Source organism: Tripterygium wilfordii, chromosome 8 (assembly GCF_013401445.1).
Source record: "Tripterygium wilfordii isolate XIE 37 chromosome 8, ASM1340144v1, whole genome shotgun sequence".
NCBI classification, from domain to species: Eukaryota; Viridiplantae; Streptophyta; class Magnoliopsida; order Celastrales; family Celastraceae; genus Tripterygium; species Tripterygium wilfordii.
This window is the reverse complement of record NC_052239.1, coordinates 477220-498973: the sequence shown is the minus strand read 5'-3', so window position 1 is coordinate 498973 and position 21754 is coordinate 477220. Positions and strand designations below refer to the sequence as shown.

At 38.5% G+C, this 21754-nt stretch overlaps 6 protein-coding genes across 7 annotated transcripts; 5 read left to right on the top strand and 1 right to left on the bottom strand.

Annotated features, from left to right (window-relative positions):
- Window positions 1-380: 380 nt before the first annotated feature.
- Window positions 381-3399, bottom strand: LOC120004201 (NAC domain-containing protein 82-like). Its single transcript, XM_038853472.1, has 4 exons — window positions 3240-3399; window positions 2744-3155; window positions 1387-2186; window positions 381-910 (listed from the first exon to the last, which is right to left on the bottom strand). Exons 2-4 carry the CDS (start codon window positions 2892-2894, stop codon window positions 569-571), a joined length of 1293 nt encoding a protein of 430 aa, XP_038709400.1. The 5' UTR covers window positions 2895-3155; window positions 3240-3399; the 3' UTR covers window positions 381-568.
- Window positions 3400-3511: 112 nt separating this feature from the next.
- On the top strand, window positions 3512-6146 carry LOC120004575 (pentatricopeptide repeat-containing protein At4g21190-like). Of its 2 annotated transcripts, XM_038853940.1 has the most exons (6): window positions 3512-3640; window positions 3820-3904; window positions 4049-4147; window positions 4503-4646; window positions 4724-4936; window positions 5160-6146. In XM_038853940.1, exons 2-6 carry the CDS (start codon window positions 3821-3823, stop codon window positions 5691-5693), a joined length of 1074 nt encoding a protein of 357 aa, XP_038709868.1. In that variant the 5' UTR covers window positions 3512-3640; window position 3820; the 3' UTR covers window positions 5694-6146. The 2 variants fall into 2 exon arrangements, with proteins under 2 accessions (XP_038709868.1, XP_038709869.1); XM_038853941.1 differs by lacking the exon at window positions 3512-3640 and having other exon boundaries at window positions 3666-3904.
- Window positions 6147-6508: 362 nt separating this feature from the next.
- On the top strand, window positions 6509-11055 carry LOC120003286. The gene is made up of 9 exons (XM_038852202.1): window positions 6509-6914; window positions 7451-7545; window positions 7811-7890; window positions 8554-8595; window positions 8674-8801; window positions 9180-9360; window positions 9680-9858; window positions 10033-10239; window positions 10342-11055. The coding sequence occupies exons 1-9, from the start codon at window positions 6529-6531 to the stop codon at window positions 10658-10660; spliced, it is 1617 nt and encodes a 538-aa protein (XP_038708130.1). The 5' UTR covers window positions 6509-6528; the 3' UTR covers window positions 10661-11055.
- Window positions 11056-13428: 2373 nt separating this feature from the next.
- LOC120004558 (probable WRKY transcription factor 27) lies at window positions 13429-15042 on the top strand. Its single transcript, XM_038853923.1, has 2 exons — window positions 13429-14097; window positions 14334-15042. Exons 1-2 carry the CDS (start codon window positions 13436-13438, stop codon window positions 14848-14850), a joined length of 1179 nt encoding a protein of 392 aa, XP_038709851.1. The 5' UTR covers window positions 13429-13435; the 3' UTR covers window positions 14851-15042.
- A 953-nt stretch (window positions 15043-15995) lies between these two features.
- Window positions 15996-18419, top strand: LOC120003392 (probable NADH dehydrogenase [ubiquinone] 1 alpha subcomplex subunit 5, mitochondrial). Its single transcript, XM_038852365.1, has 2 exons — window positions 15996-16408; window positions 17964-18419. The coding sequence occupies exons 1-2, from the start codon at window positions 16096-16098 to the stop codon at window positions 18140-18142; spliced, it is 492 nt and encodes a 163-aa protein (XP_038708293.1). The 5' UTR covers window positions 15996-16095; the 3' UTR covers window positions 18143-18419.
- Window positions 18420-19107: 688 nt separating this feature from the next.
- LOC120004321 (trafficking protein particle complex subunit 1-like) lies at window positions 19108-20997 on the top strand. The gene is made up of 4 exons (XM_038853635.1): window positions 19108-19458; window positions 19720-19834; window positions 20371-20489; window positions 20594-20997. Exons 1-4 carry the CDS (start codon window positions 19235-19237, stop codon window positions 20643-20645), a joined length of 510 nt encoding a protein of 169 aa, XP_038709563.1. The 5' UTR covers window positions 19108-19234; the 3' UTR covers window positions 20646-20997.
- Window positions 20998-21754: the final 757 nt, after the last annotated feature.

Below are 21754 nucleotides of genomic sequence, written 5' to 3'. Positions count from 1 at the left end.
AAATCATACTCAATATTAATTTATATTAATATAATATTCAAATAAAAAATTAAAAAATTAAAAGTTAAATGGTAAATGGGTACCCGATGATAAACGGTTATGGAACGGTTCCGGTTTTGGTTTTGGAAATTTAAATGGTTTTTTAAATGGTTTTGGAACGGGATTACCCAGTGAGAGTGAGGGTTTTTTTGTCATTTGACATATTATTTCTTATACCAAGTGTTCCGTATAAAATAAAAACGAGTTGGAGGTATTTTAATACTATACTATCAGCATCATATAAGAATCACTTTTGTATAAAGTTATACTATCCGGAATATTTTAAAAATTATCCAAACACCCGATAATTTCATTAAAGGATAATTTTATACTATACGGAGTTTTATCCTCCCATCCAAACGGAGCCTTACTTGTAACGAAATAATTGAAACATAGATAATCAACAATGAGTTAAAAGTGTTGAACACCTCAAGAATAGTAATAGATCCCGCAGCAGACATTCTATCCAAATAAAACAAACATAATTAATCAAGTAACTCCAAATATGATTCTTAAGAATTAGCAGGATTTAAAATGGGGTATCCAGATCAAGTAACTCCAAATATGATTCTTCACCACCAGCGGCACTGATATCATAGCCATGACAACTTTGGCCATTCAAACTGCCCAGGTTACCTGACTCGGACTCAGTAGCCCCAAAGGACCTATCCAGATCAATCAGCTCCACATACGGTTCTTCATTGCTACGAGGAGCAGGGAACCCAGTTTCGTAATCAGAAAAGAAATTGCCATAGCCAATAGAGCTTGGCCCTTCAAAATTGATCAAGTCAGCTAATCCATTATAAATATCAATTCCTTCTGAACACAGTGCAGCTTCAACAATTCCAGTATCATTGCAACAATCAAGTTTCTGCACATCATCAACGAAATCAGTGTTGCATATCAAGGAACGTATCATAATTAAAGCAAACATGCAATATGGTGTAGAGGGAAGGGAGAGTTGGGCCTTCAAACATACATAATCGCTGGGGAAAAACAGATGGTAGGAAATCAAGATCAAAACAACAACAGGAAATGAAGGGAACAACTTTTGTTAAATAAAAGGATGAGAACCCCGATAAATCCACACCGCAGAAGAAAAACTGAGGTAATTAATGATGAGGCAGGTAACTGGTAAGGTAATTAGACACAAATAAACTAAAACCGGAAAAACTTACAAGAGATATGGCTAAATAAATGTCCCAAGAACATTGCAAACAATTAAGAGATGTAAATATTATCAGAATTCAAGTTCAGGTAAGCAATCAGATCAGCAGCATTATCAAAAGCAGAGTAGACATCCGTAAGCATTTAATTGGGTTACAAAGGGTAGAGCAGACTACACACCTCATAGTCATTCTCATTGAAAAATAAATCATTTTGTCCTGCGAAAGAAGCCAATAGTGAAAGAATCTCATCATCCCCAGGCTGCACAGACTCCGCCAAGACCATGTTGCTCCCAGAGAGTGGAGAAAGCATCTCATAACCAGAAGAAGCACCACCCGTAAGACGAGGAGCACTAAGTGACCCAATGCACTGGCTTTCAGACTCCATCAAGACCATGCTGTCCCCGGTAATAGGGGGAAGCATTTCGCAATCAGAATGACAAACAATTGGAGGACATGGAACATAAGATGGCCCAGTGAACATGCTTTCCAGGCCATGCGAACTTGTTGCAATGGAGCTGTTCTGGTTAAAAGGCAGAGACAAGGCCGGTGTAGAGGTTTCGCCAGGAGACACAGCTCCACCAATATTAACTTCCTCCTCATCATCGCTCCAATCTTCCTCCCTAAATGGAGCTCCATACTGCGCACCATTTCGGGGGCCCAGGCCATCTTTTTGAAAAACTACACACACAACATACGCAACCCGAATAGCTCCATTGTCAGCCAGCTCCCTATCCTCAAGGCGATATTCATGCATAACCCAATCTGTACGGTCTCCTTTCGGTGCCTTACCTCGGTGAAAAACCAGCGTTTTTATCATCCCCACAAGTTCACTATTGTAGTGAACAGGCCTGTCCCTTCCTGTTGTTTTCCAGTATCCAAATTCTGTGGAACGATTAAATCTGGCCCCACTTGCATACTTCTTCTCAGACGGACAGAAGAAGTACCATTTCAGGTCTCCGTATCTCATAGGAGACTTATCTGAAAAACAACACAAATTTTCATTAGCACGGGGTAAAAAAAGGGCACTTGGCCCTTTTTTTCAAATACCACCCATATGAGAAAAAAAAATGCAGCAAGCATAAGGGAGTTGTAGGAAAAGAAATACACTTAAGTTTAAGGACATCAGAGCATAAGAATAACCTTTTTGTACTGCAGCCATTTCAGAATTAAAGATTGATAGTTACCAAGACAAATTTAAGCATAGATGCAGCATAAACGGCAGAGGAAACCAGGGTTTAGGGCTTCAGAAAGGCAAAGGCAAACACGAAGCACAGAGTAAAAAAACATATACAAAAAAAAAAAAAACAGAGAGATAAAAAATACAAATACCAGGTTAAAGTTCTCTAGGGCCTGCAGAATTGTGAAATAGAATAAAACCCGTACAATCGAGTGGCATAAAATTTCGCTTTAAGGTTTCAAAACGAAGCAACAATGCCACCAAACAAAAATAAGAACAATCAAGAAACTGCAAATCAACAAAATCGTAATGACACATACGAAAATAAAAAGGTAATAGATGCAATTTGTTAAAATACCTGGAAGATCCCATGGGGCAAACTTGTAAATATCAACCTCTGCAATGGCTTTGAAATGGAGTTTCTTCCCCAATACCTTTCTTTTCAGATAGTACTTCACTAGCTCCACATCAGTCGGGTGAAACCGAAAACCAGGAGGCAACTTGCCCATGAATCCACAGTATATGACAAAACGATTTGGAAGATTTCGTCAATTAGGGATTTAATGAAATCTATACGGTATTATTGGGAAAAAAACTCGAGACAATAAACACAAAACTATAGAAATATCAAATAACACTTGTCAAGTCCAATGTCGAAATTTGATCTTCGATCTCAATCTGCCGCGGCTCATGAAACCAGAATCGCACAAGAGAAAAAGCACTGATTGTATCTTGAATAGATCAAAAGTCATTGGGTGCACAACGATTCCCTGTAGAATTTAAATCCCCAATCTCTAATCAACATAATCATAACCCTAATTCGAAACTAAATAATCAGAAAGAAGAGTCGTTACCAGCGCGAGAACGAGGCAGACGCAGTGGCCGCGGCAGAATAAGGAAAGAGAGAGCGAGAGAGAGTCGTGTAACAGACGGCTGATCCTACTGTGACCAACTGAGAAAATGGGGGTTTGACTGCAGTATATTGGCAAACTCGTTCTACTAACGACGTCGTATAATGAATTCCCAAATCCGCGTAATAGTTCCTCACAGACGCACACGGCCCAACGCCGCGTTTGTTAAGACCCAGATATTTCCAATATAAGACCATTTATTTCCCAAAAACAATAAAAGAAAAAAAAAAAACATTTGTTGGAAGACACAAAACGCAGCGTTTCGTCTCGTAGACCCTCGATAAACAGTCGTCTCTGGTCTCAAATATCCGCGGCCTGCTTCTTCTTCCTTCGCTCTATTTGAGGTATGTATTCTTCGGGTTCTGTTTGGTCGCTGAGAAAATTTAGATGTGAATATTGAATCTTGTTTCGGCTAATTCCTTAGAGCTAGAGGAAATTAAAGAAATTTAGAATACACGAAGTAACGAGCTGTTGCTATACTGGGACTCTTCACTCTTGAAATAATCTCTTTATGCTTTCACAGGATGCTTTGTTCGAGATATCCTCTGCCACTCTTTGCAAATAGAGTTGAATCCATTAGAATTCCGTCTAGCACATACAGTCTTGTGGTAAGCTATTCTAATGAAACTTACTTCCCTCACTTACTCATATTTTTATAGAGTTTCTTCGACTTCATTTCTTCGTTGTTTGTAGGTTCATTGCTTCTCTGATTCTGGGTATCTTTGCTAACAAAAATTCCAGTAATTTTTCAGGTACGCGCCGCAAAGGGTCCCCGACCAAGATACCCTAGGGTTTGGAAAACAAATAAGAGGATTGGGACAATCTCCAAGTCAGCAAAGCTTGTTCATTGTGTAATGCTCTGGCAGTGGTCTCATTGCCTTCATCCCTCTCTATTTTCATTCTTTTTACCCCCTTAACCTCCCAATTATATCTTTCACCTTATTCTTCTATTTGTTTCATCTCTTGGGTTATGACTTCTTTTCGCATTTATGGCTTTAGATTCTAAGTTCAATTACATGGTTTCGATAAAATGATTACTTGATTAGCCAAGCTAAACTAGCTTAGATTTTCCCTGTTGGCGAATTGCAGCACTTGTCCAATCATCTTAGTTCACTGATGCTTGTTGAGAATAATCAACCGATAGACTAAGCAGTGTTCATTTTGCATTCTTAAGATTGTTATTTATTTTGCCGGTGTGTGGTGTAGGTAAGAGGATTGTCAAATGTCAAGGAGGAAGTTTACGGGGCTCTTGATTCCTTCGTTGCTTGGGACTTGGAGTTCCCTTTAATTGTGGTTAAGAAAGCATTGAGGACTCTTGAGAATGAGGGAGAATGGAAAAGAATCATTCAGGTATCGACAATTGATGAACCGTTATTTTCTCATCCATGTAACGACCTGCATAAATATTTGTTACTAATGAGATGTAGGTGGCAAAGTGGATGTTAAGCAAGGGTCAAGGGAAGACTATGGGTACCTATTACACTTTACTAAATGCTTTAGCAGAGGATGGGAGACTTGATGAAGCTGAAGAGCTCTGGAAAAAACTATTCTCTGAGAAATTGGAAAGCACACCTCATAACTTCTTCGATAAAATTATTTCTATTTACTTCAAGAGGGACATGCATGAGAAATTATTTGAGGTATATTGGTGCCTTCTCTTTCTCAGACGTTATCTTAAGTTCTGCTAATGAATTGCCTTTACCATTTTGTTTTAACTTCTTTTGGTATGGTTGTTGTTTTTTTACATAATTGTTTCTCTTTCATGTATACTTTGTGAACCTAATAGCAGTTTAGGGTTTAGGTATCTCAGAGCTCTTCACTTTAACCTCCCCAGAAACTTAACTCTTAAATATTCCCTTGTAGGTATTTGCGGACATGGAAGAGCTTGGCGTTCTGCCAAGTGCTCCCATTGTTTCAATGGTCGGTAAGGTGTTCTTGAAACTAGGCATGTTGGACAAATATGACAAATTGAAGAAGAAATACCCACCACCAAAATGGGAGTACCGATATATCAAAGGAAAGCGTGTGAAAGTTAGAGCAAAGCGTCAATATGAATTTGATGTGACCAACATGGAATCCAACCAGGTTTCGAACGCAAACTCTGAAGCAGATGAAGCAAGTTCAAACGAATTAGATCGGCCTAACAACAATGAAAGTGATCAAGTGGGTACTAACCTGGTTTCAAATCAGTTGTCCTTGGAAGATGAAACAAGTTCAGATGAACTCAATGGAGATGACAGAGGAGTAAGCCAAGACGGAGAATCTATCCTCGACTGTAATGAATCATTTAAGGGAGCTGAAACTAGTTCAGACAAAGTCAGTGTTGAAGCCACATATCCTCTCAATCAGTCTGATGCTATTTCAGCATTCATCTGGGATTGGCAGATTGCTGTTTGAATGGAGTTCCATACTCCTCTCTGGATTTCTGACCAAAACTGAATCTGATGGCAGGGACTATAGTTGCACCTCTAATCTAGCAGTCAGGCTTATGACCATCAAAGACAGCTGCAACCAACTGTGCAGTCCTAATGCCTCTCAAGCAGTCAGACTTGCAGTGAGAATGGTTTCCCGGATCACCGATGAAGTAATGCTGGAAGGGGACTTTATGGTGGTAGTTCAAGCATTACAAGATATTTCGTCATATTCCAAATGTAATATTTTACTTATTGTTAAGAACATTCTCAATATCCTTAATAATAGAGTAACTTGGTCCATTGATCATGTAAGGGGAGTATAACTCCTGGGCTCATAGTTTAGCCAAGTGGGCGTGGTAATATTCCATATTCTTTCATTTCCATTTTGGGGTGGTACCTAGTCAATGTTTTAGACTCAAGTAATTTTTGATGTCCATAGTTTGTTATTGTCCATACCTCCCTCCCAATCTTTCGGATTGTCCAGCTCACAACGGGAAGTTAATGGAAAATAAAGTATTTTATAAGTTATCTCCTTATCTTAGATGCTGTAATAGGTCTTCGAATTCGAATTGGCCAATCCATATGTTTGTGATTCGATGACCAACCTGCGGACATGTTCTATTTGATGGGCTTTCGCCTTTCGGATTGTCCAAGTCACAAGTGAAAGGCGTATTCAGATAAAATGTCTCACATAAAAAAACAACTCTCAAGAGTTGCATGACCACTGTACGGCCTAAGGGCCCAATGGCTTTTTGGCCCTTTAAGATTATATAAAAGAAAAAATCTAATAAAAATTGAAACAACGGAAGTGACAGGCTATGGCTTCGCCACAGAAGCGACCGCAGAACCACCATAACAACCACTTTCAATTCGTTCACTCAACCGCCACCGCCTTCCTATCCCCTCCTAAAATGGCACAGTCTCCGCCCTCCAAAGTCTGCGTACCTCTATTGTTCCGGAATTCATCCTCCGAGTCCAGTCAACCCGACTCGCTGTCCTCTTCGAATCCTGCTTCCGTCAAGGGCGTCTCCTCCGGGGACTCTGGATCGGGGTTCCCGTCCACGGTCAGGATTGCAGGGCTCAACGCGAATGGGAAGGGCGGTGGACCTGCCTTTGTGGGTCAGGTCTTCAGCATGTGCGATCTTTCCGGGACCGGTCTCATGGCGGTCTCTACCCATTTCGATATTCCCTTTATTTCTAAGAGGTTATTGCTTCAGTCTATCTTCTCTCTTTTCACATGTACTTCTTCTATACGCATACACAAGCTTGTATTGGTTAGTTTGGTACTACTGCAACATGAAAATTTTCCAAGGGATTGTTATTAAAATTTTAGATGATTATACTTAACTGGTAGCCATTCACCAAGATTGGTAGATGCCACAGTACTTGTGGTAAATGGAATATGCACCTTATCCGTTGTAAGTGAAGCTGATGTCACTATGGGCTTTGTGGTGAACGAAGAAGCTTCAACTCCTTGGAAATGCAAGATGTCGCATGTTGGGATTGGAAATTCTCGGTTACCCAAAAAAACCATGTTTCCAATCCATACATTACCTGTTTTCATTCTCTGTTTGTTATTGGTCAGTTGACATAATACTTTACACTAGTTTGGTGCTTGATAATTGTTCACAACAAAATACCATTTTGAACAATTTTCTTTTACCTTTATTTTCACTTTCTTTTGTTTGTTTTTCTTTTAAATGTTGGAAATACTTACGAGTCCTTTGATTTCATCTGTAGGACACCCGAGTGGCTTAAGAAGATGTTTGCAACGGTTACCAAGAGCGAGAGGAATGGCCCCGTGTTCCGTTTCTTCATGGATTTAGGCGATGCAGGTATTGGGTGATAATAGAATTAAGTTTCCTTCTTTTTCTTGTCATTGCTGAATTACCTGTTTTTACTGTAGAGCTTGAACAATGCTACCTTGGCTCAAATTTATTTTTATAGTTAGGGTAAGGTTCAAGGCCAATATTTCTTCAATCAATTCAGTGTCACTTTTGTTTTAGTTTCCTTTTTTTGGTTTGAACCAGTGGTAATGATGTTTATATTTGGTTTTCATTCTGATGATAATTTATGGATTCTCACAACGTTTTTTTTTAGTTACATATGTCAAGAAGTTGAATATTCCGAGTGGTGTGGTGGGGGCTTGTCGGCTTGATTTAGCATATGAGCATTTCAAGGTATTTCTTCCTTGACTCAAGTGGATGGTTTCTATCCATGCTTATTTCATCACTTTTTTTTTCTGCCTGCACTGAAGTTGATGATCTCATTTGTTTTGTGTTCTGTTTTGCATTATTTCGAACCACAAAATTTTAGAGGACTAACTCCAAATTTTTAAGAACACAATTCACTCCCCTCTTCTTTTGTTGAGGCCTGATCTAACATGTCTCTTTATGGATGTTGTTGCCAATCTTTGTGGTTTCAAGTGATACCATTTTTTTATTACTATGTTTTAGTATCTATAGGTACATTTGTCATTATATGTTTGGAAATCATTGTCTTTTTTTTTTAAAAGAAGCATTTTTATGGCTATATGGGGATAACTGTCGAGAAAAACGAGAATTATTTTCCATTATCAAAGTAACAATGTTTTTTTAGTGCTAAAATTTTATTGAGGCACCAAGATGGTGCAAAAGGGAACTACAATTTATAGCCATTCATACTGATTAGACTAGCTACCACATGGAAAATTATGTTTGCAGTTCAATTTGGAATGTACTGAGATCTTATGTGTCTTCCTTTTATTTTGGTAGCTAAAGTTACGTCTATAGAGAAATTGCACTATGGATGTGCCAAATACGATTTGTCAGACAAATTTATATTCTTTATTGTGCATGATGCAGGAAAAGCCTCACTTATTTCAATTTGTTCCAAATGAGAGACAGGTAATGTACAATGATCAGGATTTTGTAATATGTTACCTTGTTATCATCTTCTTTTCTGATGTTTTGCTGCCCTCTCAGGTAAAGGCGGCCAACAAAATTCTTAAGACAAACACACAAAATGGTGGAAACAGAAGGGTTGATGGCGTTCCTGTCTTTAGTGCTCAAAACTTAGATATTGCAATTGCTACTACGGATGGGATTAAGTGGTGTGTTTCCTCCCATGCTTCACCACTAAAATCATGTTTCCTTCCTTTCGTCTTTCCTTATTCCACTTGAAGAATAGGCAAATGGGCTTTCTAACTAAGGCTTTTGTAATTTGTTTTCTAATCAGCTGAAACCTTTTTTAATGTAATTAGTGATACCAAGTATGTTAGCCATCACCTTGTTGGAAAGTTGCATGCCAACTGCTGGGCTCTTTCCGGTATCTTTGCCATTAGTTTCTTATCAACTGATACATTAGAATTGCTACCATGATACCTTTCTTTTCTTAATAAGCCTTTTGCTTTCTTGCATCGATGTTGTTGATTGTGTATCATGCAACTGATTTCTAGAAGTGCTGAAACTGTCTCTGTTTCTTCCATCAGGTATACTCCATACTTTTTTGATAAAAACATGCTAGATAACATTCTTGAAGACTCCGTTGACCAGCATTTCAATGCTTTAATTCAAACTCGGCATGTGCAACGGCGACGAGATGTAATAGATGACAACATGGCAGCAGATGTGTTGGAAGAAATTGGAGATAGCCTATTGGAGCCCCCAGAGGTGCGAAACTTTGTAATCTAGTATTTCTTTCTGCCATGATTTTTAAACTAGAGAGCCGGTGAAAATTGATTAGGAAGTTAGGATATCTAATTAGCCACTTAAGACTTCAATGTGATTATTGATTAATGATGTTATGACCAGCTAGGCAAGTCTTGTATGCTATATTGTACACTTGCCAGAGCAGAAAACCATTTATGTTTGACAAACAAATATTCAAAGAAATTGTGCCAGAGTATTAGTGCGCCATAATTCTTATCTGCACTTGCCCAGCAAATTTAGATAATTTGCCTTGTTGATGGATTTGGTATTGTCCTGACAGATTCAAGAAGTAATGGATGAGATGGGACATTCTGGATTACCTTTGAGTGTTATATCTAAGGCTGCTGAAATCCAGCTTCTTTATGCAGTTGACAAGGTACTCTTGGGTAATAGGTGGTTGCGAAAAGCCACCGGCATTCAACCAAAATTTCCGTACATGGTTGACTCTTTTGAGAAAAGGTACATTCTATACCATTTTGAGTGCCATGCACTATTTTAAATGTGAATAATTTTTTAGGCAATTCACAAATACTTGGAAAATGGTAGTTCAGAGCCTCTGGAGTCGACAAGCAGGCCCGCCAACTCTGAATGTGCATATTGGCTAATATTAACTGCTTGTTTGGTGCATTGCAGAAGTGCATTTTCTATTCAAAGAGCCTCTGAATCAACAAGCAGTCCTGCCAATTCTGAAAGAGAAGATGGTAGCTCAGAGCTTGCATTAGAAGATAATGTCGGAGTCGATCTTCAAAAGGGACCAGATTTCCGATTTCCTTTTGGAGACTGGGCTAGACACCCATGGTTGAAGCAACAACTTAAACCCCAGAAGGGATCTGATACAAGGTGAATACTATTGACTATAGGCTATATATCTGGTATTGTGAATTGCCGTGATATGTATCGTCAGAAGGTTTTCACATTTCTTTGCTTCCAACTCTCTTACAGAGCCGAACGCTTATCAAGAGGATCCATAAACCATACTGAATACTCTAGTCCTCTTCTTCCAAAGATTACCATGGTTGGCATCTCAACTGGAGAAGTAGGGCAAATGAGCAAAGCTAGTTTGAAGAAAACGATGGAAGATCTGACAAGAGAATTGGAACAAACTGAACAGGGGAGTTCATCTGATGAGAGTAGCGGTAATGAGTACAAAATTGAAGATAGGGATCCCTTATTTGTGGCAAATGTGGGTGACTACTATTCTCGCATGGGCCGCATGGCAAAGGCAGGATCAGCTCGATGGGTTGGCCAAGGGAACGACTAAAAACTCTTATAGTATCCAATACCTTTGGTGAGTTGAAAATTCATTTCTGAAATCAAACACAAAGTGCACATAGACCTGGAAAGACATTCTACCAAAAGGTTGCATCCTTAAGATGCGAGGTCTTGAGACTATCGCAAAGTTCACCCATTACATCATATTCTAATCCGTGCTCCAACTTGGATTAGGCTGCTGCAAACATTGATATGCTTGAGCTGGTGTTGTTCATGCGCATTGTAATTTTTCTAGATGTTAGTTTTCATACAGCAAGCAGTTTCTGTCTTGAATGCTGTTGTAGGCCTAATCAGAATTTTCTGTGCTATGTATTTAAACATTTTCATTAAGATAAATGTTGTAAGACCTTCACTGAATCTAAGCAGATGTAATTTTCTCAGTTAGCTTAGACCTTCATTCAAATGCTTACAGGAGTTGTGTGCATGTGGTAACATTGTTTTTGTCCAGTTCATGGAAGAACTATAGCAGTTTTCTTTTAAAAAGGGGAGGACTATAGCAGGTAGGTCAGAACGGAACCCATTTATCGACCGGGACATAATGGTGAACATAGGCACAAACCTTTCTTCTTTTTTTTAGGCAGGCACAAACTACAGGCCTAAAGTTCCCTCAAAGTGCTCATTATCAATACTATTGCATCAGCAATCTTATGCATCTCATCTCAAATGTTGAAATGGGCATACGAGGATGAGATATCCCAAATGTTGAAATGGACGTACGAATGATGCAATAGTATGCATCTCATCTCAAATGTTGAAATGGGCATACGAGGATGAGATATCCCAAATGTTGAAATGGACGTACGAGATTTCATATATATCGTGTAAGACTCCGATTTCATATGGATAGTGATCATAAACAAGAAGAAAATAAACACGTAGTGGCAATGGTCTTTAGTTACTGTTTTGGGGGCTCCCTACATCTCCTAGTGCTAGCACTTCCTCTTCTCCCCACACATTGTAAAGTGGTCATTGATCACAATCTCTCAATATTTGCGTTTTGGGACAAACCTATCTTTTTCACAACCATCGCTAGAAATATCCTGCCAAACCCATGAAAAGCTTATCTTCATCCGTTATCATAGGCTTGCCAACCCACCTATTTCTTTCCCTAAACGAAGTTGCTTGAATGCAACATTGACATCCACCATTAATAGATTTTGTTTACTTTTTTGGATCTCCACCAAGCACCGAGGCATGATAAAAGGGGTGGCAAAAAATTCGGTTTCGGTTTCTTTCTGGGTCCGACAACATCACAAGTTTTCGAAATATTTAAATGTCCGGAACCTAATCCGGATTGGATTTCGAACGTACTTAATTAATCAAATCCGGATTGATTTAAATTCGAACAAGTAAATCGGACAATAACCTAATTCGGGTTACGGTCCGGACAAGATTTATGCGTTTGGACCTTGACTTGGTTTTAAATCGGACAAAAATTGTGTGCTTGGACTCAGATTTCGGATATATAACTTATGTCTCAACTTAATTTAATTTGGGTTAAACAAATTCAGTCATCCAAACCGGACAAAATTTTATCACCTCAAGTAAATCAACTGAACTGGACATGAAAGAACTGAACTATCAACCTAAGATTTCATTCCCTCCTAAGGGGAGGAAGGTTTAGCATCAAAGTGATGGTGGGTGGTCCAAATATACTATGATTCTAAGCCGCGAGGCCCCTTAACTTTATAGTTCATTTATGCCCTTTGTCACCCAAATTTTTAGGGGGAAAGGCAAATAAAATTAAGGGTTTATTTGTCACTTCGCCTGTTGACTTTCTAGACAAAATGTCCCTCTCTCATCTTCCCATGGAAGGGTGTACAAAATTTTCTAATTTATTTTATTTTATTTTCTTCGTTTATGCCAAAAGTGGGGAAACATCATTATGAACGGATATGCCCCTGCTTTTTTGGTGGCATATATTCTCTCTTTTACTTCTAATTTTGTATCATTACATGGTTCCATTTGTTTCGATAACCAAGACTGACATCATACAAGTTTGTCCATTGAATATATGATAATTGATAAGGGTTTTAAACTTGGGTTGTCAAATCTGTGCATATAAAATTTTTCATCTGACAATAAGGTAAGTTGGGCCAAAACTTAGTACATGACCACAACAGTATTGCTTATAATGAGAATCAATATAGAACCCAGTTCTGACGGTATCTTCATCATCATACTCCTTCACGTTATTCAAAATTTTGCAAATACAAATTTTCCCAAAGACCCATTTATCAAAAATTGCTTTGAATATAAGACACTTTTATCTTTAATATTCGTGAATTATCATATGGAGCATCATATATTAGTTTATTAAAAGCTTGAGGAAAATAACTAAATAAATATTACATAATTTTAAGCCTTTTTTTCTTCCAAAATAAAACACACACAAAATAAAAGTTTATTAGGGATTGTTATCCCATTTAGTATGATATTTGCATCTTTCTTGAAATATAAAATTATGTATATTTCCATTAAAGATTTATTGGATATAAAAATAATATTGTTTCCATAAATTGTATTGTTTTATACCTTAATTGTACTCTCCTGAGGTGAAAAACATGAATATTTTAGCATAATTAAATTCTCGTTCTCTTCAATTTTTCTAATGGGATAGAAAAATAATTTTTTGCCATATAATATATTTTTTATTGCCATAAAAGATATTTTTACTTTCTCTTATTGTTCCTACCATAGAGATATTGGCAATATATGGAATAAAAACATTACATATTTTCAACACATCCTCTATTTTCTTATAATGGATATAGAAATAAATTTGTTGCCCATAATATGGTGGGCCCCTTATTTGACTATTTTAGAAAGTCAAAGAAAAAGCAAAAATGTGCCAAAATTCCAATACCCATCTCCTCCTATAAATAATTATAACAAACAATTCACAAACTCAGTGCTCAGCAAAAGTCAGCGCCGTCCTTTCTTCCTCTCTCTCACAAACAGGACATCATCAATTCAATTGAATTGTTCTGTGTTTGAAAGTTTCATGGTCGATTGCCTGATCAGGATGGCAGATTGGGACCTCTCCGCGGTGGTCAGGAGCTGCAACTCCACCACCCAAAATGGCCTAAACCAAGACCCATTAGCCTTTCTAGCTTCTTTACCTTATGAACTTGAAAACGAACTCCAATTTTCATTCCCCAATCTTGTAGACTCCACTTCAAATTTTGATTTTGATGAATTGCAAGACTCGTATATGCCTTTTTTACTCCCCCAACCCAGAACCTCCTCCATTTTCAATGGAATCCAGCATCAAACCCCACTACAACAACCCACCAACAACAAGAAACCCACTAACTCTGCTTTTGTATTTGGAGAATCCAGCTACAGCCAACAACAGAGACGGCCAAAAAACCCAGAGAGATCTCCAGCACTAGCACGATCGCGCCCATCCAGACCAAGGAAGAGGTACTCGAATCTTTGCATCATTAACTGGAAATTATGATACGGATTTTAGAAGTTGGTATCTCTCGACTACTAAGATTTCATGTGCATCACGTGGGACATGTAGAGTCCACAATTCATTTGGATCACGTGTGTCCAACTCAACAGTTAGGATACCTACTGTTGGGTTCTTTATCATTTTTGTTTGCTTTAATCAATTAATTAATCTTCATATTATTATTTTTTTTGTCATATGGCAGGAAGAACGAGCAGAAGAGGGAGGTATGCCATGTAACAGCAGAGAAACTGCCATCGGACTTATGGGCCTGGAGGAAGTACGGACAAAAGCCCATTAAGGGCTCTCCTTACCCAAGAAGCTACTACAGATGCAGCAGCTCAAAGGGGTGTAGTGCGAGGAAGCAGGTGGAGAGAAGCAACAGGGACCCCAATATGTTCATTCTCACATACACTGGGGACCACACACATCCAAGACCCACGCACAGGAACTTGCTCGCCGGCGGTACCCGAAACAAAGTCCGAAATACCGGAAGCAAAAACGACACCGCACAGGCCTCTACTGCTGCGGACAGGAAGAGTGAGGAGGTTGAGGAGCATGAGTTTGAGGGTTGCGATGAGGCTCTGATTCCTAACTTGGCTATCAACGATGATCTCTTCGCGGAGTTGCGAGGACTTGGTTGTGCCAGAGCGGTTGATGAAAACTTCCCTCCATGGTCTCCTGGTAGCTCTGCCGCCACGGCCGGTGCAGGTGGTGGCTAAGGGAGGGATTACGGTTTTAAATTTTAGTTTTTTTAGGTGGGGGTAATACAGATACAGTAGTTGTAAATTTATTAGAAAAAAAAAGTTCAATTTTTTAGGTGAAGAAAATAAGGAAAATCATACACATGTAGTCCATGCATACCTCACTTTTTAATAGAATTTGTGGATGCATTTTTTTTTTCATAAGGTATTATCCTAACTCTATGGACATCTATATATCCTTCCTTCACAATTTTATTCTAGAAAATTATGACACCTCTCTCATTAGACTAATTGAGCCATGATCTCGTGGAGGTGAAAAAGTATTAAAATGTAAGAATGTCCGTAGAGATACTACATATCTGGACAAAAGAAAACGTATGCATAGTGATAGAAATATAGAAAACAAAATGTTTCGGTCTTTTTTTTTAATATATTTTTGTTTTTTTCTGAATTTTTTTTTTAGATATATAAATGATAAGATTAATATATGCATTGTATTTCTCTTGAGAAGGTCATTTCGGTTCTCATGATAAGACAAACCTGCAATCACATAGAGAAATTGCCTTTATTGTTGCTTCACTTTGGCAATAAGTATAAAAACAAAACCAATATGTATAAAGAGATTGGATTTGGTCAAATATATTTTATTTTTCTTTTATTGTTTAATAGTTCGAGATATGTTATTTTAATTTTCTTTTATTGTTTAATAGTTCGAGATATGTTATTTTATTTTGCATGAAGAAGATAAATGCCAAACTCATCATATATTTATTGTTGTTTCATTAGTGTATTAATAACACACACATGTACCAAAACCAATTTTCTTCTTAGTTAGCCATAGTGGGCCAACTTTTTGAGGGCCTATTCATTGAGTGGTCTCATAGGCCAGAATGGCCAAGAAATAAATGGGCTTCTTTGGCCTAGGGCATAATGCCAAAAGCCCATTTATGGCTTACTGCAGTACTATCTATCAGCGGGCTAATGGGCTGAACTGTAATGAAGTCTTAAGAAGCCAAAGCAATAAATGGGCTAGTTTGGCCTAGGGCATTGATAAAGCCGAAAGCACATTTATGGCTCACTGCAGTACGATTTATCAGCGGGCTAATGGGCTGAACTGCGATGAGGTCTTAAAAGTACAAAACCCAAACAAACAATTCCACCACGACGCTACACGAATCAGGTCTGTTTGGGCCCTAGGCGAGAGGAAAGAAGAACTGAAGAAGTGAGAGATTGAGGGAATTGTTCCTCGGTTAGGCGGAAAAGATGTTCTTGCGGGCGATTGCACGGCCATTGATGGCCAAGGTGAAGGAGACGACCGGGATCGTGGGGCTCGATGTGGTACCCAGCGCGAGGGAGGTATTGATCGGGCTGTACGCTAAGACCCTGAAGGAGATCCAGGCTGTGCCGTCGGATGAGGGGTACCGGAAGGCGGTGGAGAGTTTCACGAAGCACAGGCTGACGGTTTGTCAAGAGGAGGAGGACTGGGAGAAGATCGAGAAGCGCCTCGGTTGCGGTCAGGTCGAGGAGCTCATTGAGGAAGCCCAAGATGAGCTCAAGCTCATCGAGAAAATGATCGGTTCGTACAGTAACACATATGGCTCTTATTTATTAACGTTTTGTTATATCTCTCGTTGGCAATGCGTGTTTGTGTATTCTTTTGAACTATTAAGAAATTGGTTGTGCCTTCTATATTGAATCTCATTATTGTCTTTGAATTCATTTTTCATTGATTTGTTTGGTGTAAATGGAGGATGGAAATTGTAAATGGATTAGAAATTATGGGGTTTATGTCTACATTTTGTTGAGAATGTAAAATAGTAGATGGGAGAGCCATTCGCTGGGCTATTCAGGGAGACTGGAATATTTTTTATCTCTTTTCTTTTCCCCGCATAACAACCGTGGGCTAATGGATTCTATGGATTGTGCACAAAGATTGAATAAGGTTAATTAAGAAAGGGACTAATGTCTGCATTTTTTTATGGTTATGTTGAGTTGCCGAGGCAATGCAATACGAGAGACGGGATCAAATTTCATAAGAATTTTCCTTTGTTTTATGTGCTAAAAGTTGAATATTTAATTGAGTCGAGACAAGATATATATTTATCAGGGGTGTAGGAGAAATTGGGCCTGGATATTTCTTCAATGTTTTTTTTTTGTTTTGTCAGCGAGTCAAGTTTATACCTGGCTTATTTGCTAAGATGCTGTATGGTAGCAAAATAAATTGGAAATGATTTAAGTTTTTTTCGATGTTGTCATGGCTGTTTTCACATTTCTGGATTGTTGTTAAGTTATGAAGATATGTATCGTGGTTATACTTCCTCAAATGAGTCCACTTTCGAAGGTGATTTATTCGCCCTTGGACAATGATGGGATTTAAGTAACTTTAACATACTGTTCTCATGGGGTTGATGTTGTTTTTCAAATTGGTGATATACAAATTTATAATCTTTATTGGTTTGAATTATGGCTGAATAAATTTACGGGAAGGAAATACCTCATTTATTATCAGTTAACCTGTAATCATCTGCTGTTAATTCTATTCTCTGTCACGGAATAGTAAATTTCACATTGTCACTACTCACTACCTCAAGTATCATGGCAGTGTGCTTTGTGTTCATCTATGACATCTCTAGGCGGTATTGATGGGTAGTAGATGATTCATCTATGTATCTGCTTTGAGTGGTTGGATATTGTAGAGTACGGAACTAATTTCTTATGATTTTCCCTGATTCTGCTTCTAGTGAAACCTCTATTGAACCGATTTAGGAGTGATTGCCCTTGCTTTATTTGATGGCCTTCTAGATGCTGATTGCTATGAGTACTTTAAACCCCTCGGTTGTTGGCATATTGATAAGTTAAGAGATGATTGATTCATCATAATGTGTTCATATTTGTCGAATTTTGGATTCATTGGCCTCGCTGTTATTGAATTGCTTTCCAGTTGCAAACTGTTGTTATAAGTACTCTCAAAGATCTTTCAATTGACACAATCGATATGCTGAGAAGAGGGAGCAAGGGCTGCCAGTGTGTTTTTTTTTTTTTGAGCGATGTTGTTCAGCCAGCCTGTCTGATCTGCCTTTGTTAGGGCACAGATTTTGTTATAATGTGTCGTTTAATTTATTATATTGCAGAGTGGGATCCTTGGGGTGTTCCCGATGACTATGAGGTTGAGGTTATAGAGAATGATGCGCCAGTTCCAAAGCATGTTCCTCTTCACCGGCCCGGACCTCTCCCTGAGGAGTTCTACAATACATTGGAGGCTGTCCGCAAAACAGAGACACCTGCTGCCGAGTCACAGTTGAAGGAGTAGCATGCTCCTTTTTCCCTGCACTTGTTACCAGATGAATCAACTTTTTCCCGCCATCTGTCCCTTTGTTTGTTTGTTATTTTGTATCTCTTGTTGGGTAGATTGAATCGAGTTTAATTTATGAGACAAGCTTGAATTGTTCAGTTAATAAACCTGAGTGGGGGTTCCAAAACCTTATTATTTTCGTCAATGCTCCTTCCTGGCTTCCTGCATCTCAGTGGATATATTTGTCATTTGACGAGTTACATATGGAATCTGAAATTTCACTCTTCTAGTCATAGTTTTATGAAACCTTACTCTGCTACTTTCATGTACAAAAGTTTGAGCTTATATTCAACTATTGGACAAGGTTGTCTGGAAAGTCATATGGTGCATCCAGTCCCAATGCCAGAAAAAAGGGGCTCTATTTTTCTGGTATTGGGACTTGGCATGGTAAATTTTTTGGTGTTGCAGGTGTATATGCCCAACAATGAATGGGTATGAAGCAGCAACAAGACAGATAAGGAAGGAGGAGAGTAATGCAACTTCTCGTCACTTCAAATCTTGAAAGAGTTGATCAATTCCAACTCGGTAACAGAATTTTCAAACCCAATAAATAAAATTGTTTCAATATACACACAAGACAATTAAGATTTGATCAATTCCAACTCGAGGACAGAATTTTCAGACCCAATAAATAAAATTGTTTCAAGGATAAAATTTCGACATTTCGGATAGTCAATCCCTGTGAGAGTAATGCTCTAAAGGGTTTGTCGTATTTTTACATGGCTTCAATTACATTCGAACTACAGTATTGAGTTTTGGTTTCTTGTCTCATTATTCTGGTTGATAGAACTTCTATTGTCCTTCATTGGTGATTACTTTTTGTTAGGTATTTTATATTTAGAGCCTCCAACTGAGAGAAAGAAAACGACAGTATGGTCAAAACGTCGTCGTAGCGATCTTTCCCTAAACCATCAAGGATCAGTTTGGTAGGGGTAAAAGTTCCCCGATTTAGTTCTTGATTTTTGAAGTCTCGGCAGGGTTGCGATCCGTACATCTCAAATCGCGTTATCGACATCGAATTGATCCGTGATTATTCAACCGACAAGAAAGATGCAGTTCTTTGGGGGGTCAGAGATCAGTCCGTCGCCGCCGGCGCCGACACAATCGGGGAACAATGCTCACATGATGTATATATTCAACCGGAACGGTGTTTGCTTGCTCTATAGGGAGTGGAACCGCCCTCTCCACACTCTTGATCCGCAGCAGGACCATAAACTCATGTTTGGTCTGCTCTTCTCTCTCAAATCTTTGACTGCTAAGATGGATCCTACCAGGTACATGTGTTTTCATTTCTATGATACTTGGATTTTGTGCTCTGTGGAAGTTGATTTTTGCATACATTGTATTACTTTGATTGATATTGGAGATGGAAAAGATGAATGGGGAGTATTTACATGTTTGGTGCCCGACTTCTCTAGGGCAGAATTACAGAATTAGGTATATAAATGATTTCCAAGCTGATAATTGTCTTTTGTTTGTTTCGTGAGAATATATTTAGAGTTATTAGAGTTAACAGGCTTTATTTTCTGTTGTAGTCCGGGAAAAGGAAACCTTGGCGTTCCTCAGTTACCTGGCCAAGGTTGTTCATTTCACAGTTTTCGTACAAACACATACAAACTTAGTTTCATGGAAAGTCCTTCTGGGATAAAGGTCAGCATATATTCTCTTGATCTATTATCTTACTTGTCATGGAATGGAAATCATAGAAAGTCTTGCTGTTGAGAACTCACCAAACTTCAACTACAATTGTAAATGCTTTTGCCTACAATGATTCTGCCTCTGTATCTTGCTGCCACAAAGTCATGCTCTTACATGGGATCAAGCTTTAGGATCTACAATAATTTGGTAGATGTGTGGCCTAAAATTTTGGAATCATAACTTTCCAATCATTGCAACAGCGTTAAGCCGCTAACTAATTTCATTGCACATGGAATTCGGGAGTTTTTTTTTAAAGTCATCTGTGTGGATGGACACTGGTTGACTTGGCAATTGATGTTATGGTTTGATTGAAAGATCTACTTGAAGAGTTTATATGTTGAAAACCTTTCTTAGGGGTAATAACCTGGATATACTGCTTGAGTTGTAATGCAACTTCTGCCTTTTTCTTGGTGATTTGAAATTCGTAAAAAAGTTCTTGTTATACATTTGTGACAATTTTATGCTATTCATGCATGTTAATTGTGCAGATTATCTTACTCACTCATCCTAAAACTGGCGATTTACGGGAGTCATTGAAGTACATTTATAACTTGTATGTTGAATATGTTGTCAAGAACCCGCTCTATGCCCCTGGAACTCCAATCCGGTAACATTGTGTTCTTTCAAATTTATTATGCTGATTAATGCTATTAGTAAGCCAAGTAGGGAAACTAAGAATGCAAGTTCATTTAATGTATTTGCTTTGTATAGGTGTGAGTTGTTCACTACAAATCTTGACCAATACGTGAGGAGCATTGCATAGTAAATCATGGTGAGGTTCGGTGAATGTTATCTGCTTATCCTTTTATCAATGCTAAGCTAAGCGAGAGACGCGGAGATGATGAGAAGACTTGTTTCGGAAGCAGGTTAGGGGAACCATCTATTTTGTGTTAATGTCTTGCATAGAGCTATGTGCATGCAACTATGCTTCTAGTCTTAAGTTGATCATCGCCACCGGCCGAGCTCTCTATTCTGTGTTTGTACTATCAGCATAGAGAATTTGGAATTTATAGCTTTTATATGTTCTCAAACTCAATTGTTTTATCATTTTATGTTCTCTGAAGTTCCAGTGCTTGGTGATGGTCATACAATATGTTATTTGCCTGGTTCAATCATTGTAATGTTGTCGCATGCATGGATATGGACCAAATATAGTCGATTTCCTCAGAGTAATGAACCCGAAAATATTTGCGGCATCCTTGCATTGCATGACTATTGACTTGTATGCATTGCTTGATGTCCTCATATGGGCCTGGTTCTATATTCCATTTTAAGAGACTAGCTTGGTCAATGCAACCCTGGATTGGGCCTTGAAAATGAATTTTATTGAGCCACTAAGTGATTGGGCCTACTTTCAAGATGCTCGACCCATCTATTAATCAATGGGTTGGCCCAATCGACAAGAAGGATGAATGGCCATAGAAGCCCACAAGTACTGTTTTCTTTTCTTTAATTAATTTTCGAACGTAATTATATTCCCAGAAGAGTAGAACTGTGTTTGCCAATGTTGCGGCTGTTGGTGCAGTGGTTCTGAACAACAAGAAGACATTCACGTGTTACCAAAAACACAAGCAGAGGAACCCGTGAACATCTGCTGATTCAAGCAAACAAACAAGCATTTGAGGATTTTGTCAGCATCCGACAAAAGCCATATTGCATGAATGTCACATTCCTTGGTTTTTTCACTACTTACACTTTCGAGAGCATCAATCAACCTAGATATAGACCCGTGATTCAAATAGCTTTAAGGCACCCGTGGGCCACCACTCTTGCTCACTATGGCCCCTATGATTGTTTGATGAACGCCACCAATTGTTGAATCAATCATTTAGGTGGTTTCTTTTAAAAAAAAAAATCAATGAGGAGGTGGTT

Bases quoted from the DNA above. Each gene is read 5' to 3' on its own strand.
- LOC120004201 (XM_038853472.1), bottom strand. From the start codon at position 2,894: ATGGGCAAGTTGCCTCCTGGTTTTCGGTTTCACCCGACTGATGTGGAG. The intron at 2,187-2,743 runs GTATTTTAACAA...GTTGTTTTTCAG, and splicing joins TGCCCCATGGGATCTTCCAG to ATAAGTCTCCTATGAGATAC. The intron at 911-1,386 runs GTGTGTAGTCTG...GATGATGTGCAG, and splicing joins TCAATGAGAATGACTATGAG to AAACTTGATTGTTGCAATGA.
- LOC120004558 (XM_038853923.1), top strand. From the start codon at position 13,436: ATGGATATAGAAATAAATTTGTTGCCCATAATATGGTGGGCCCCTTAT. The intron at 14,098-14,333 runs GTACTCGAATCT...GTCATATGGCAG, and splicing joins CCATCCAGACCAAGGAAGAG to GAAGAACGAGCAGAAGAGGG.
- LOC120004321 (XM_038853635.1), top strand. From the start codon at position 19,235: ATGCAGTTCTTTGGGGGGTCAGAGATCAGTCCGTCGCCGCCGGCGCCG. The intron at 19,459-19,719 runs GTACATGTGTTT...TTTCTGTTGTAG, and splicing joins GCTAAGATGGATCCTACCAG to TCCGGGAAAAGGAAACCTTG. The intron at 20,490-20,593 runs GTAACATTGTGT...TGCTTTGTATAG, and splicing joins GCCCCTGGAACTCCAATCCG to GTGTGAGTTGTTCACTACAA.
- LOC120003286 (XM_038852202.1), top strand. From the start codon at position 6,529: ATGGCTTCGCCACAGAAGCGACCGCAGAACCACCATAACAACCACTTT. The intron at 7,891-8,553 runs GTATTTCTTCCT...TGCATGATGCAG, and splicing joins TAGCATATGAGCATTTCAAG to GAAAAGCCTCACTTATTTCA. The intron at 8,596-8,673 runs GTAATGTACAAT...CTGCCCTCTCAG, and splicing joins TTGTTCCAAATGAGAGACAG to GTAAAGGCGGCCAACAAAAT.
- LOC120004575 (XM_038853940.1), top strand. From the start codon at position 3,821: ATGCTTTGTTCGAGATATCCTCTGCCACTCTTTGCAAATAGAGTTGAA. The intron at 3,905-4,048 runs GTAAGCTATTCT...GTAATTTTTCAG, and splicing joins CTAGCACATACAGTCTTGTG to GTACGCGCCGCAAAGGGTCC. The intron at 4,148-4,502 runs GTAATGCTCTGG...TGTGTGGTGTAG, and splicing joins CAGCAAAGCTTGTTCATTGT to GTAAGAGGATTGTCAAATGT.
- LOC120003392 (XM_038852365.1), top strand. From the start codon at position 16,096: ATGTTCTTGCGGGCGATTGCACGGCCATTGATGGCCAAGGTGAAGGAG. The intron at 16,409-17,963 runs GTTCGTACAGTA...ATTATATTGCAG, and splicing joins GCTCATCGAGAAAATGATCG to AGTGGGATCCTTGGGGTGTT.